The sequence below is a fragment of the Cygnus olor genome, chromosome 2 (genome assembly GCF_009769625.2).
Source record: "Cygnus olor isolate bCygOlo1 chromosome 2, bCygOlo1.pri.v2, whole genome shotgun sequence".
In the NCBI taxonomy this organism is placed as follows: Eukaryota; Metazoa; Chordata; class Aves; order Anseriformes; family Anatidae; genus Cygnus; species Cygnus olor.
In genome coordinates, this window is record NC_049170.1 from 159,353,984 (window position 1) to 159,368,339 (window position 14,356).

The window sequence follows — 14,356 nt, forward strand, 5'->3', positions numbered from 1 at the left end:
CTTGAAAACCTCGCGGATACCCGCCTGGGAAGGGCATGGAAACCAAAAGCCACCCACACCGAGCCAGGGAGCAACACCAGGGTGGAAAAGCTGCCCTGGGTTTGCAGACACCCTTCTGCTTGCCAAGGAAAGGGCATAGCTGGAACAACTCGCCCCCACTTTGATTCCATGCACTGAGTTTTGGGGGTTGACCCATTCCCAGATTGAGAAATGCCCAAAATCTCTGGCATGGGAGAGTCAGTGCTTTTTGCTCCTCTGCCCGTGGCAGCTTCGCTCTGCAACCCAAACGCGGCCACTAAGGGAAGCTGCTGCAGGAGCAGGGTGAGAGGAAGGAATCGGGATCTCCAATCTGGGGAAAAGAGGCCCCACGAAGCTTTCCTTCCTCTGAAAGCACGGGACAGAGCAGTGCCCTCCCATTTCTGAGCTGTAAACACGGCGCTTGGCGCCAGGCCCCGCTTCTGCTCACAGCTGCTCTCTCCTGCCTCCCTGCGTGGAGGAAAAAAAATAAATAAAAAATGAAAAATAAAATTGTTTCCTATAAAAGGGGGTTTGGGATGAAGGAAAAGCCAACAAAAGTGGATCTGGAGTGGCTCGGAAATGGAGACCTGTTTGGCAGACAAAACCTCACCCCTCATCCTCCAGGCATGGCTTTCACAGCGGAGATGGAGGGTCCTGGCTGGCCCCCTGAAGTGCTCTGACAAGAAAAAATAGCTGCAAGCCTACTTCTGCGCCAGAAAATAAATCAAGGACGGGGCACGGGCTCACAAAACTGCACATCAGTGCACCCCAGAGGCCAAATTTTCACTTCCCAGACCCTGTGCAGGAGACAGCCCAGTCCCGATGGACAATTTGGGTACGGTCACCGAAGGTTTGGGGATGGAAAGGGGTTCGCCGTCTGGGCAGACATGCCATACCCCATGGCCTCAAGCCTGGAGACCAGCCCTGTCCTCTGCTGTTTACCAGCCTGGATGGAGCCAGGCTCCCTCCCTGTAGCTTTTAGCCTCAGGAGCTTGTTTTCACCCCATCAATTCTTCAAATCCCTGCCTTGGCGACGGTGGGTATTTTGGGAAGTGAAATTTGGTCGGACCCAGCAGTTCTCCAGCCTGTGGGGCAGAGCCATCACCACCGACATCCAGCCCAGAAAACTTTGCACCACGCTGAGCATGGGCAAAGGAGACACAGAGCAGCCTGGGGAGGTTTTTAAGCTGCAGAGAGGAGACAAGGCACTGCTCTCCCTTCTCCCCACTGCTGCCATCCAGCTGGGAGCTGAGAAGGGAGCAGATGATCTGGTCTCCCAGCTTTTTTTAGGACATCTCCAGGTCTCTTCTTTGCTCTTCTGCCTGCTGTAGCATTTGCTCAGCATCCTTCTGTCCCATGCCAGTGCTAGGGAGGAGGGCAGTGTGCCCACCAAGGAGAGAGGCAGCTCAGCAACAGCATGCGGCCCTCCCGCTGCCTTTAGAGGCTTTCTGAGGACACGGGGCTCTGCATCTTCTTCTGGCACCAAGTTCATCCCTGGGGACCCAGCCCTGGCCCCACGGGTTCCCATTTGCACTGCCAGGATCCTCGTGCAACGAGGCCAAGGGGTCCCAAATGCTTTCAGATGAGCTCGAGCAGATGCCTCTGACCACGAGACTTGTGTCCCTGCTGACACCAGATCAGGTTTTGGCCAGCAGCCGACACAGTGAGCAATGTCCACTCCCTCGCCTTCACCTCTGTGCCTATGTTGATCCATTGTAAAACCTCACGTGTGATGGAAAACAGGGGAGAGAGGTCCCTCTGTGCTCTATGCATGCCCAGATCCTAACAGAGCTGCTCACAAAAGCTCCTCGGCACCACAGTGAGTCAAAGAACAGCATTTCTGGAGGAGGGAGCGACGTGGGAGCAGCCCCGGCTTTGCCACGACAGGTTTCTGCATTGCATTGCGGGGAGGATGAGTGTTCACACCGGGTCCAGCAGCACGGCACTGCAGGGGACGGGGGGAGGCAGGAGCATCGGTGGCACCAGATGGGCACGGTGACCCTCCCTGGCCATGGGGTAAGGACATCCCTGGACCAGTTGGAGGAAACATCACCAAAATACTGAGTGCTGAGAGCCAAAGAGCCCCCCAGCTCAGGGGGAGAAGCCCTGTGTTGTTATCTCCATCAGAAACACGTGAATCAGAGACACCAAACGGCTTCCTGAGGTCAGATGTGGGCTTGAAGCCTCACCTGGACCATTCTCTCCCCTAAAACCTTCACGGATCTCTTCCCCTCTCTGGTTCCATGCAGTTGATGAAGGCAATGGGCAATGGGTTAAAGAGGGGGTAAAACCCATGACTGAGGGGGGAAAAAGGGGGAATTTCCATTATTTGCTTGGTTGCAGGTGCCAGTCTTGTCTTTTGGCTGAGACCATTTATAAGAGGAATGGAAGGAGTTAGAGGGGGTTTGGCTTTAGAAGGGAGGGAATTTGTCAAAGGAGTCACTGCAAAAGGAAAATCAGCCATCCATAACAGGACAGAAAGGTGCAGACCCATCTGGTTTGATCCCCTGTTTGCTCTCCAGGCCGGGGGACCCTGCAGGTGCCAAGAAAATAAAGCTCCCTGCGCGCTTCCCAGGCCAACATCAGCCCAGCAATCCTGGGGACTCCCCAAAACACCGCAGGCAGGGACAGAGATTTGCACCCCACTTCCAAGCAGCCCAAGGCCACAGGCTGTGAAACCTTTCAGAGCCTCATAGCAGCTTTGGGTTTCAGCTGCAGGAGCCCCCCTTCCAACACAGCCACCCCAGGAGCCGATAACGAGATGGAGATGAAGAATCCCGCGCCGCCGAACCGAGGCACGTCCCAGGCTGCCGACGGCGTGGGAGCAGGCAGACGCTGGAGGCTTGCCAGGGCTGCTCACGCAGCCGTCCTTCCCTGGGAGGCTTCCAGCAGAGCCCTCGCATCCCTTGCACGGCTGCTGGTTTTTTTTTTTCATCCCTTGCAAATCGCTCCGGCAGCTCCAGCTCTCCGCATTCGGTAGCCAGTCCGGCGCCGCACAGAGGCACCAGCTCCCTCTCGTGGGCTCAGCCCGGCTCTCAGCGCTGGAAACCGTCCAAAATTTCCCAGGAAAGTGGTTTTCTTTGTTTTTATTCCCCCCTCAATTCTCAATAGCCAAATAGAAGTTTTGTCAGAATGGGCCAACTTCCGTCAAGCTTCCTTTTGATACTTACAGGGTGTTTTATTTTTCCCCGTAGTTTTGCTGCCCGTTTATTTTTCCCTGTAGTTTTGCTGCCCTTTTATTTTGTCACTGATTGAAAGCAGCTGATTTGGGGAATCACCCTGAAGCGCCTAGCTCCCTGTTAATGGAGCAGGCATGGGCTGAGACACCCAGCACTGAGATACATCAAGGAAGGCTGTGGCGTGAGTTCCCAAAGGTTCCTTCACTTCATAATGGTTGAAATTGAGTTTTATGAAGTCAAAAATTAAGGAGGAAAAGGAAATAACATTGCAAAAAGCTTTCTTGATCTGTGCAACAAACAAAAATGTGGCTTGGCCCCATCCAGTTCTTGGGAAACGCTCTCGTTCCAGTTTCTGACTTTGGTTTGGAAAGCTCTTGGTTTCCCTAAAAAGATGGAATTACCCCCAAAATCTTAATGTTCCAGTGGAGTACCTACACCAGCCTCCATCAGGGAGATGGCATGAATCCGGGGAGATGTTTTTCCGTCCCACAGCATGCCCTGATGCCTGTTGGGCACCTGCTACCTGCTCTCTCCTCCCCATGTTGCATGACCCAGCAGGTCCCACCAACATCCTGGTGATGCTCACCACCCCCCAGAGCAAACGAGGTCCTAACCCCGCACCCCTCACCCTGCAAAGAGTTGGGCAACAGGTCAGTCCCACCGCTCTTCAGAAAGGTGGTTTGGGGTTTTCCTGCCTGCTGTGACACTCATCTCGGTGGCTTGGGAGGTGGTGGGACAACAGGGGTGGCTGCCGACCACGGGGAGGCTTGGCTGCCCTCATCTTTGCAAGGCTTGACGGCTCCTGTTGGCTTCTAACACTCCTCCAGCCTTGCCCACACATGCACAGCTTGGCGCAGAGATAAATTTATTGTGTGGGTTTGGCTGCTGGAGGCTTCAATCTGGCAGTGCCGATGCCGGAGGAGGAGGGGAACAACGGCACGCTGTGGGTCTGGCCGTCCTACAGCCCAGACCCAAAGCAGCTACGTCACAGCTCCCCCTTACACCCATCTGACTAGCTCCTTAGGTATTTAAACTGCTACTAATTACCCGCAATCAGGCGTTTATGACATCATTTGTAATTGCGTATTGCTTCATGTCCCTGCTGCATGTGTGTGCCAGCCCCAGCCACGGGAAGGACTTGGTGTTTGCTTTGTGCTGCCTCTAAGTGCCGAGCTCGGGCACTTCTTTCTCCAGGGACCTCTCCCCATAACCTTGCACCGAGCTCTGCTAGCCCTTTGGGGGATGACTGCCCCGTGTCTGGCTGGCTGGCTGTCACAATCTGTAGCATCTCTCAGCCACAACCTGGAGTTGTCCTGTTTGCACCATGCATTGGCACAGCGAGGGGCACAAGAAAATGCTGAAATCCCATGGAAATAGCAAGAAACCACAGTGGGATAGGGAAACAAACTACACTACTAAGGTCCTTCTCTACCCCAAAGTGCTCTTCCCCTCCTGTCCATGTTTTTTGCTTGGACACGAGGGGATGGGTTTGCAGTGCCCATCCCAATTTAAGTGCCCATTCTAATTTAAGTTCTTGGGATCCACTGGGTAATTTTCTGGACAGCCTCATCCTCGTGCTAATGATGGCCATCTCTCTGTGGTCCCCACCAGCTCTAATCCCTGGTCAGAATTGGTGGTTGGAAATTGCACCCGTGTCTTATTTCTCCCTCACATCACAGAGGAGGAATTGCCACCAGGGTGGTTTTGCTCCATGGGAGGAGGGAAGGTTTGGGTGACCAGGAGCTGCAGTGCCCTTTGTTCCCCACCTACGGCCAGGATGATTTATGTCCCCTTATATTCACCATAGGGTGCAAGAAAGCTTTTCTGCAGCAAAGACAGACCAAACCAAGCAAAAACAGCCAGTTTTGCTTTAAAACAGAAAAAAAAAAAAAAAAACTGTTTTCCTGCAGGCTGCGGGGGACTCTGTCTCCGCTGCTGTAGGACGTGTAAATCCAACGCAATGAAATATTAATTATTAGAGTCTGTCCAACTGGGATTCTTCCGTGCTTTCAGAGAGCTGAATAATTCTGGCACACAGAGAAAATAAAAAAAAAAAAAAAAAAAAAAAAACACACACACACACAAAAGTCCTTCTTTTTTAATGTGAAAATACTGTGTGTGGAGTAAATTAGAGCTTTTGAGAACTCGGACTGAGAGGCGGGAGGAGGCTCTGAGTGCTTCGGGGAGAAAAATGCAAATTCCTACACAGGCACGAAAAAAAGATCACGGTCTAATGAAGAGGTAAAGGGAGGTGCATCACCAGCACAGCTTCTTCGGCGTGGAGATCTGCCCTCGCAGCGCAGCGTAGCTGTGAGAAGGAGGGGGCAAAGGAAAGCAGAAGTCGATTAATAAAAGAGGGCACGCATCTCTGAAGGCTCCCGTTATGCGGCACGTCAGGAGGAGGCATTCATCCGGAGCAGCCACGGGCACCAGCCCAAGGGAGCCGGGCTCGGCACAGCTCAAAGCCCCTTTTGTCCCCCTTGTTTACCGGGGTTGGGCTGGAAATGCCGCACGGCACCGAGCGTCATCCTTTGGCTGAGCAATGCTTGCGGATTTGCAGGCTCAGGGGGTGGTTGGAAACCAAGCCCTGGGCTGCAGCCATGCCCTGTTTTGCCCAGGGGACTTGGTACATGGGTTCGGCATCCAAACCACAACCCCAGCTCTGAGAAGTGCTCCTCTGCCCTCTCGGCCCATCTGAGTTTATGTATTTACATTTTCTTACAAAAAGTGCTGCATGGGAGGAGGGAAAGGTATTCAGCAGCGCCTCTGGCAATGAGGAATCCCTGAGGTCCCATCGTCACCATTCATTTTTCAGCTTTCTTTTACCCTCCATTATCTGCACCCTCTGGAAACATCTACATGAAACGCTTGGCCTCTCAAAAATCTGTATTCCTCTCTTATAAGCCCCTCCGCTGTTCCTCACCAGCTCGACCCAAATACTTCTCATTACCCTGCAGTTGCTTTGGGGGATGTCTGAGGGATGGGTAAATGAATGACTTGGAGGAGGACACGTTGCCAAGAGGAGGGTCTTGGTGGGTCGGGTCACTTGGCTCAAAGAGCAGCAAGAAGCGAGCAAGGCAGCACGAAGAAAGGGAGAACCAAGGGCAGGGGAGATGGGGACAAAGACTGCAGAGGATATGTGAAGATAAGCATAATTCTGATAAAAGCACAGCACCATGAGCAGAGCCAACAGGAACAGGAGTGTGCCATTGTGTCCAGGTGTTAATGAGGTGGTGGCACCGGGATTGTCACTGTCACTACCTGGGGGCACAGAGCATGAGGCTGTATGGAGAAGGAGAGGGGTGCAAGGGAGGAAAGCTGTGGCTGAAACCCATCACAAGGTCAGGATTTTACAATCAGGGCAGGTTTTTCCTTTTCCCAGCAGCGAGTTTGCACAATTTCCCTTGAATTGGCACAGAGGGGTCATCATTTTTGGTCTCCCCTTTGCCCCTGGGCTGGGAAGCTGATGCCTGCTGTGTATCTTCCAGCTGTGCCCGAGGCGAGGTGAGGCTGCAGGAGAACCCCCCAGAGATGCTCAGCACATGCAGGAGCAGCATCGCCCTCCCCCTGGCTGCAGGGGACACAGCTCAGCCACTTCTCCACCAAGCAGCTGGGGCAACAGAGCTCAGGCATGAGAAGCAGGTGAGAAGCTACAGGTTGAGAGGCAACACAGGGCAGGAGGTGGTGACCATAATGCTTTATCTACTCTGCAGCGTGCTTGGTGGCCGTACCCTCCTGGGGGAATCCATCCATGCTCTTCAGGCCATCAGGAGCCCCTTTCTCCCCACCACCAGTGAAGAAGGACACTGACACAGGACCCCCAGCATCTCAAGGACGAGCTAGCCTGGGCCCCGGGCAGGCGCTCAGGTTGCACAGGAAGGTCTGGCAGCAGTACGAGGTGTAGGTGGCCAGACCCAGGCTGAAGTTGTGGTACGGGCAGCTCCCAGAGCACTTCTTGGTGATCCTCTTCCACAGAGACAAAAAGCCTGGCCCAAAGGAGAAAGTGGTGTTAGCAATGAGGGTTTCCCAAGTGCTCCTTGAGATCACAGGGGATGGGGATGGACTAATGGGTCCTTCTGTCCCAAGGACCACACGGCCAGTGAGACCCATCCCCATCCCACCCACTGCAGCTGGGACCAGCTACACAAGGCATTCAATATCTCTGCTGGGCATTCAGCACTAGCCTCATGGCATACATGAAACAATATTCTTGCCTGGACTGAAACTGGCTTCTCTGGGAGAATGAAGTGGTTTTATTCCCTTCTGCATCTCTCTAGACCTCCTCATCCATCTTGGTTACCTGCTTCATTTCATCTCCCTGTCTAACTAAAGTCTGGATTTCTTTATTCATCCCCTGAAGATTGCTTGCTTTACGTCTCAGTGTCCCCTGCTGCTTCCAAGCAGGCATAAACTAAGGAGGAAGATCCCAGTGTGTGTCGGGGAGGAGGATTTCAAACCCTGCAAACTTCAGCACTGCCATGTTGGGCTCGCCAGGTCTCCACCTCCCACATGCACTTCCCGGTGACTCCTCATCCCATCCATCCACAAAGGGCAACCATAAAAACCCAGGCAAAACCCCACAACCCATTCCTGAGTCCCCATGAGAAGGGGCCCTGCCAGCACATACCGATCCCTACGGAGGCAACATTTGTCACACAGTACTCATCCTTGTCCGAGCACTTCTGGGCCTTCAGACAGCTCCAGTTGCTTTGCTCCCACTCGCAGGTGTAGCAGTACAGGGCATCTGCTGCAGGAGGAGACACGGGATATGGAAGATGAAGACAAAATACCACCACTCCCAGCAGCTGAGATATCACCTTCTTTCCATTGACTCTTGAATGCACAAGGGCCAGGGCACCAGGTTTGATATAATGCAAGGAGCAGGAAGGCCAGCGTCTGCTGTAGGAGTCTACAGGGATGTCCCAAGGCTTGGGTTAACCCTTTTCAGCTGCTGGAGACCCTACAAATTACACTGCTAACCAACTGGGCAGTACGCACTTGCAGCTGCTGGTCCCATTAATTGGGACCTCCTTGGCCTGAAGAGGTCAGTCTGCCACACCTGCATCTTTGAGTGGGATTTAATGCCCCAAAACCTGGGTTAAAACACTGATGAGAAGACTGGCATTTAACTCTTAGCTGTGTGAATTCATCCCTAAGACCCGTGCAGTCCAACATTTCATTTTTACTGCCTAGGTCTTCTAACCCGAGTTAAGGTGCTCTTGGTTTTGGTGCTGAAGACAATCTCTGTCCCTTGGGCCTTGTTAATGCTAGAAAATTTGTCAAGATCACTATTCTGGAAATTGAACCATGTTAAATGGCAGAAAAGTATTCTTAGGCCACAATGAGACAGAAATAACTATCCCAAGACATTATTTTTCCACACCAGATAATGTGGCAAATCTCCAAGAGCTGGCAAAGCTAATTCCTCTCTAGAAAATGACGATAACATTAATTCTCTTTGGCTGCTTAAGTGACTTGTCTGGAGAGGCTGTAGGACCATGTACTTTCAGAGGGCTCAGATCTCATTTGCAATCTCTTTGTGAAATAAACTATATAATCTATAATGCAAATAATATGTAAATGTTCCTCTCCACCCAATATCCCAGCATAAGGCTGTTGACCCCATATAGCAACTTCTCCCCATCTTGACAAAAAAGCCTCTGGAATCACCACTGTAGTGTCTCTGAGATGGGAAAACATAAGGGGCACAAGGGCAGATGCTGTAGGTCTGGCCCTGTCCCACTTCTGCTGCTAGAAGCAGTGTCACCACCTGCAGAAGCCAGGAGCTGTTGATGTGTTTTGTGATAGTGGGCTGCAGCACTTCTTCATCAAGATTTAGAAATAACCACGGTCTTACATCATCTGAACAAATAAACCCACAGGAAGATCTTTTAACAAAGACTTAAATGTGGCAACTGCTTCCTTTTTTTTTTTTTTTTTTAAAGTCCAGTAGTACATGAGTTCATAGAGAAATTTCCCTTGCATACGAGAAACCCTTGGCACATCCAGGCTGAGAAACCCAAAGAGAAGCACCAAGTCCTTCGGCAAGCACCAAGCCAACCCCTTCCATGACTTCTTTCCCCGGCTATGAGGCCTTCTTGGCCTTCCAACACGCAATTATTCTTTGTCTAGAAGGAGCCATAATACCTTACCTTGCTCTGCACATAGGATCAAAGCCAGCACGGCGAGGAGCAAGGCCTTCATCATTTCCCAGTTGTGTCCGCAGCCCAGGAAAAGCACCCGCATCTGGGGACAGGATATATATCTTCCCTGCGTTTGGACTGAGTGATTATGAAGACAACAATTTTGAAAGAATGGGCAGGGATCATGTGTTATTTGACAGGATAGGAATGCATGTGGGTTGTTTTCTCACCTCGGCGTTGCCTTCAGGCTGGTCAGATGGGGCCGGAGACGAGTGAAAGCACTAAGGCAATTCATTCCATTTATTGCTTTTAATACTTTGATGTCTCCATGGTCAGACTAGCAGTGCTACTGATGTCCGAGTGGGTTTTTTTGTACTGTTCATCTCCAATCTGATCATCACGTCTGCGGCCAGATAATTCAGTGAAGGCATCTACTCAAAGCAAAATGGCAGTAAGTTGCACAAATTGATGGCTTCATCGGGGTGGATGACTGCCAAGAGCCTTTCCAGGGTCAGATCTGGAGAACTCCCAGTACCTACAATCAGGGCAGACCTAGCTGTGTCTCCATGGTTGGCGATACAAACAGGAAAGGTTTTATAATTTCCCGTTGCCTATAAAAGCTGCTGGTTAGTTACAAAGTCCTAAATGCTCTACATCCTAGTTCTGAGAGCAGCTGCAGCAAGGGAGCAATGTCTTTGGGGTCCACACGCAGGAGCCAGCATGCTGGAGGGTGGTTTCCAGCTTTGTTACATGTGAGCAAAGGGTAACAACATCTTTGTCATGCTTCTACACGGAACATCCGATACAAAGTCCTGCTGGATAGCACTCAAACGTAAGATTCCCAGCCTTTACCATTTCTCTGCATGTTTATCTACTTGGGTGGAGCTGGAGATGGTAATTTCAACCCTCCTGGGGCCTGTGTTTGACCGCCTGTCCCACTTCTGCTTCTAAGGAACGAGCCATCAGGAGGTTTGGCGCAGCAAATCAGCAGATGTCTCTGTGAGTCACCACACGCCCAGGCACCAAAGAGCAGAGAGGACAAAGCAGGAGCAGCCCCTCTGAATTAATCTGAATAAATCTGCCTGGGCACTCATCTCTCTGTTCTCCCCTTGTCCATCCTGCAAATGTTGGTCGGCAGGAAAGGGATAACGGGTATCCAGCTGTATCTGCACAACCTGGGGTTTATGAGATAGAGCTGCAGGATAAGAGACAAAGAACGTGTGAAAAGAAAAAAAAAAAAAAGGAGCTTAGGTGGACTAGAGGAGGGCAAAAATGCCTGGGGGTGAGCTCTTCAGGTCCTGGGCAGGAGAGCATATGGGTGAGCATCCCCGAAGCACAGGTCATGTGCATCTTGCACATTCAGGGCAGCTGATAGGACTAATCATTGCTCATCACGGTGAAGGCATGACCAGAGGAAGTTCAGAAGGACAGCAAAACCCGTGGTATCTTCCATTTTAAGGAAAAAAAAAAAAAAAAGTGGGGTGGGGGTGGGGGAAGTATGGGTGTTTAGGGGAGGGTAATTTTCAGGTACTGTTGAGGTTTCTGCCACTGGCTTTAAACCACTGGGGCTATCAGTACTGCTGACATAGAGCAGGATTAACAGGATGGTGAAGTCAGCCCTGATAACCCTACGAAGCATTCCCCATTCCGTTCCAATGGACATTCATCTCCTGGGTGTGGAGAGGATAAGCCACATCACTTGCCCAACAGATGAAGTTCTGCCAGACTCGGGGGCTGCATGCCACCGCAGATGCCAGACAAGGTGTGTCAGTCCTCCCAGGTGTCACAAGGCAGCAACCCAAGAGCTAGACCCGTTCCAGGGAGCAAGGATTGCCCAGCATGATTCACAGAGTGGTGTCCTCCTGCAGGGATGACTCTTTGGCAAGATCTGGAAATCAGCCTGGGCAGCCAAGGCTGAGCATCCTGCAGCAGCAGGAGCACCCTGGCAAAGGTCTGCATGGACAAAGAAGCAGCTTGCTCAAAGCAGATTTGACTGGTTTTTTGAGGAAGAAGGGAAAAATAATTGTTATTCTTCAATATGATTAACAAGGTACGTTAATGAATTGTTATTATTATTATTTTAGGAAAGAAATGGTTCTTATTTAGTTTATCCCCTCACTCCCAAAGAATGATGTTGTGAACATTTCTCTGATGCAGAACTGGAGCAGAGTCACCTGGGGAAGGGTTTCAAATATGTTCTTCACTGACAGCAGGAAGAGGGGCTGCAAGGCCATGGGAAGTGGTCTACGGTGGTCCACCAGCAAGGGTGGTTTGAAGGACAAGTGTGGTGATAGCCAAGGGAGCACAATGGGCCACTTGGCATTCGGGGGGTTGCCCGTGGCCCACTGAGCCAGATATTTGGGAAATTACCAACCTGGCCTCAAGTATTTCTGATGCGTATGTGAGAGGTGTGGGGGTGCCAGCACATGGCTGGCATTTCCTTGGTGGCACACGGGTGACTGAGGTTGGCATTGGCACCTGGGGTGGCCAACACATAGAGGCAGAGTGGCTGCGGCATGGAAGGCAGAGCTGGGCTGGATCCAGGCAGAGAGCTGCAAAAAAGTTGTCCTGGTGTCCACCACTACAGAGCAGAAATGAGGAGATAGAGATGAGTTAAAGGCTTCCAAGGACCATCTCCAGCATGGATCCAAGAGGTGGGTGTAAGAGGGCCTCTTGTCAATAGCCCTTGTGCCATCTCCTCTCCTGTTTCCAGACACTGCATGCATGGTGGTAGCTGGCCCACGTTGAAACCCTGCCAGGAAATGTGCTAACAATTATATGATTAAATAATTAAACGGTATGGATGACAGCATCCCAGACCAGGGAACATTTCCAAGCACTGTTTCCCTTGCTTAGATTCAGCTTTGGAGATTGGACGTTTTCAGGCACGTGGCAGGCCTCTCATTTTGTTCTTGGCCGTGCAACATTACACTACCCCAGCTTTATTTTGCTGCCCTCTCCAATGTTCTGGCCTTTGAAACTTCCTAGGTAGAGAAGAGAAGTCAACGACTGGAAGCCAGGCAGGGAGCTGCTCATCCCCCATCCCCCAGGAGCCCCATACTGGGGTCTTCTCACACCAGGCCTGCAGACAAGTGTCCATGTGTAGAACAGAGGTGAGGTGGAACAGAAATATCATGGCTCGGACTCATGAAAGCTCTTCATAGAACTATAGAATATCCCGAGTTGTAAAGGACCCACAAGGATCGATTCCAACTCTTGGCTCCTCAAGGGACTTCCTTGAATTTGTCCTGAAGTCTTTAAACTTCTTGTCCTGAAGTCTGGTCACAGCACTAGCTCTGCCAGGCCCTCGTCACCACTTAACTGACACCTCAGGAGGTTCCCAAACATCTCCACCTATCCCAGCATCATCCCAGACCGTGCTTATTGCCACTTCCCACCCATTTGGCAACACCCCCAGGAGCCAAGCGTTGCGGGATGAAGGAGGTTCTCAGCACCAGGTATGACTGTGCCACCAAGGATTTTTCAGATGTACATAAAAAACCTATCAAAGAGACACTGTCCAGGTGGTGCCATTTGTTGCTTTTGGCAGGGAGGACAATGTCTTGAAGCACACATTGCCCTGGGAGGAGAAACATCAGCTGTGTGTGTTTAGTATCTCTTGGGTGAGGGAAAACTCCAGATCTTCCTACCTTTGACTCCTCCTCCCTGTAGATTTACTCGCGCTTGGTCCTGCACAGCTCTTTCCTCAACCCTTCCTGGTTGTGACCGCCCCAAAACCACCAAGGTGGGCTGTTACCACCCTCCTGACACACAGCTGTCCCCACCTCAGACAGCCGAGATGCTTCAGTGCTTAATTCCCAGGGAAGACAAGGCATTCTTGGAGCTAAACCCACCCATGGGTTTTCTGCCGACCAACATGGGCTTAAACCCTTCGTGTCCCAAATCCCTGAAGGACTCTGACCCCTTGGCCTGTGGCTGCTCTGCTCCCACCTCCCATGTGCTCCCCCTTCCTGGGTGCTGTGCCGGGAGCTGGGTGCTCACCATGGGGGTCCCACCATGGCCCAAAGATACTCAGGTTCTGCTACGTATAATGGGCAGCCTGGGGCCAGGTTACACTGAGGTGGTGAAATCCTTCTGAGAACTTGCCCTTTGGCGTCCCCTTCTTTGAGTCAGGGCAGGAAAACAGTGCCCCGGGAGTATCCCGGGTCTCCATTTCCCATATTACCAAATTTTATGGTGTATCTGGGACTCCTGTACTGCCCAAATCCCAGCTGGGTCTGGATTAAGTTAAAAATGGAATGATACCGGTACCTGGAGGCTGTAACAGGGGAATCCAGTGGTGGCCTCCGGGTGTCACAAGCTCCAGAGGAGGTCACCACCCTTCCAGCAGCCCTGAGGCTAGAACCATGCTGCCAAAGAGCTGACATGGAAGCATTAGACAGTAAAACATGCAGAGTTTCAAGGGCTGTCCCACATTTGTCCATGCTATTTAATTGTTAGCATGGTCTTTGGCACAATTTTGGCCTAAGACCATCTCTGGCAATTCCTGGGCAGGGTGCAGGTTTTATCACAAGTCGGATAAATTTTCCAATGGGTGTTTTGGACTCAGCCACCTTATTTTGGAGGGAGAGAGCCTGGCTGTACAGATGGATACCAGCTAATCCCAGGGCCAGGAACAGACACAGGACATTATATTTGCTAATATGCCTTCCCCATGGCGTCCCGACCCTCGTCAGGACCAGAGTGCAGACAACATGCTAGTAAAATACCACTGTAAATTCATTATTTTCCAGATGCATTTCTGTGAGCCCTCAGAAATTTCTGCCTGGCTGAAGCAGTAGGAGACATGCTCTGATTTGGAGCTGTGCCGATCAGGATCGTACCCTCCTCCTACTCACCTCCATTTGTTTAGCTCTCTGTGTAATTGCACGAACAAGCAGCCCCTGCTGCCTGCAAAACCCCGGCCCTGCTGTGAGTCAGCAATCAACAGAAATTTCCAAGATGGGTGTTATTTGTTCTCTTTTATTTTATGGTGGCTGCAGAGCCCTGATGCAC

At 51.4% G+C, this 14,356-nt stretch overlaps 1 protein-coding gene across 2 annotated transcripts; it reads right to left on the bottom strand.

Annotated features, from left to right (window-relative positions):
* Window positions 1-5,280: 5,280 nt before the first annotated feature.
* On the bottom strand, window positions 5,281-9,503 carry LOC121065028 (lymphocyte antigen 6E-like). 2 transcript variants are annotated; one of them, XR_005816866.1, is made up of 4 exons: window positions 9,350-9,503; window positions 7,825-7,944; window positions 6,929-7,183; window positions 5,281-5,505 (listed from the first exon to the last, which is right to left on the bottom strand). XR_005816866.1 is itself a non-coding variant. In XM_040547437.1 (3 exons), exons 1-3 carry the CDS (start codon window positions 9,441-9,443, stop codon window positions 7,026-7,028), a joined length of 372 nt encoding a protein of 123 aa, XP_040403371.1. In that variant the 5' UTR covers window positions 9,444-9,503; the 3' UTR covers window positions 5,281-7,025. The 2 variants fall into 2 exon arrangements, 1 of the variants encoding a protein (XP_040403371.1); XM_040547437.1 differs by having other exon boundaries at window positions 5,281-7,183.
* Window positions 9,504-14,356: the final 4,853 nt, after the last annotated feature.

Coding starts and splice junctions, on each gene's coding strand:
- LOC121065028 (XM_040547437.1), bottom strand. CDS start 9,443: ATGCGGGTGCTTTTCCTGGGCTGCGGACACAACTGGGAAATGATGAAG. Junction 7,945..9,349: donor GATCCTATGTGCAGAGCAAG/GTAAGGTATTAT, acceptor CTCCTCCTGCAG/CAGATGCCCTGTACTGCTAC. Junction 7,184..7,824: donor TGTTGCCTCCGTAGGGATCG/GTATGTGCTGGC, acceptor CCTTTGGGCCAG/GCTTTTTGTCTCTGTGGAAG.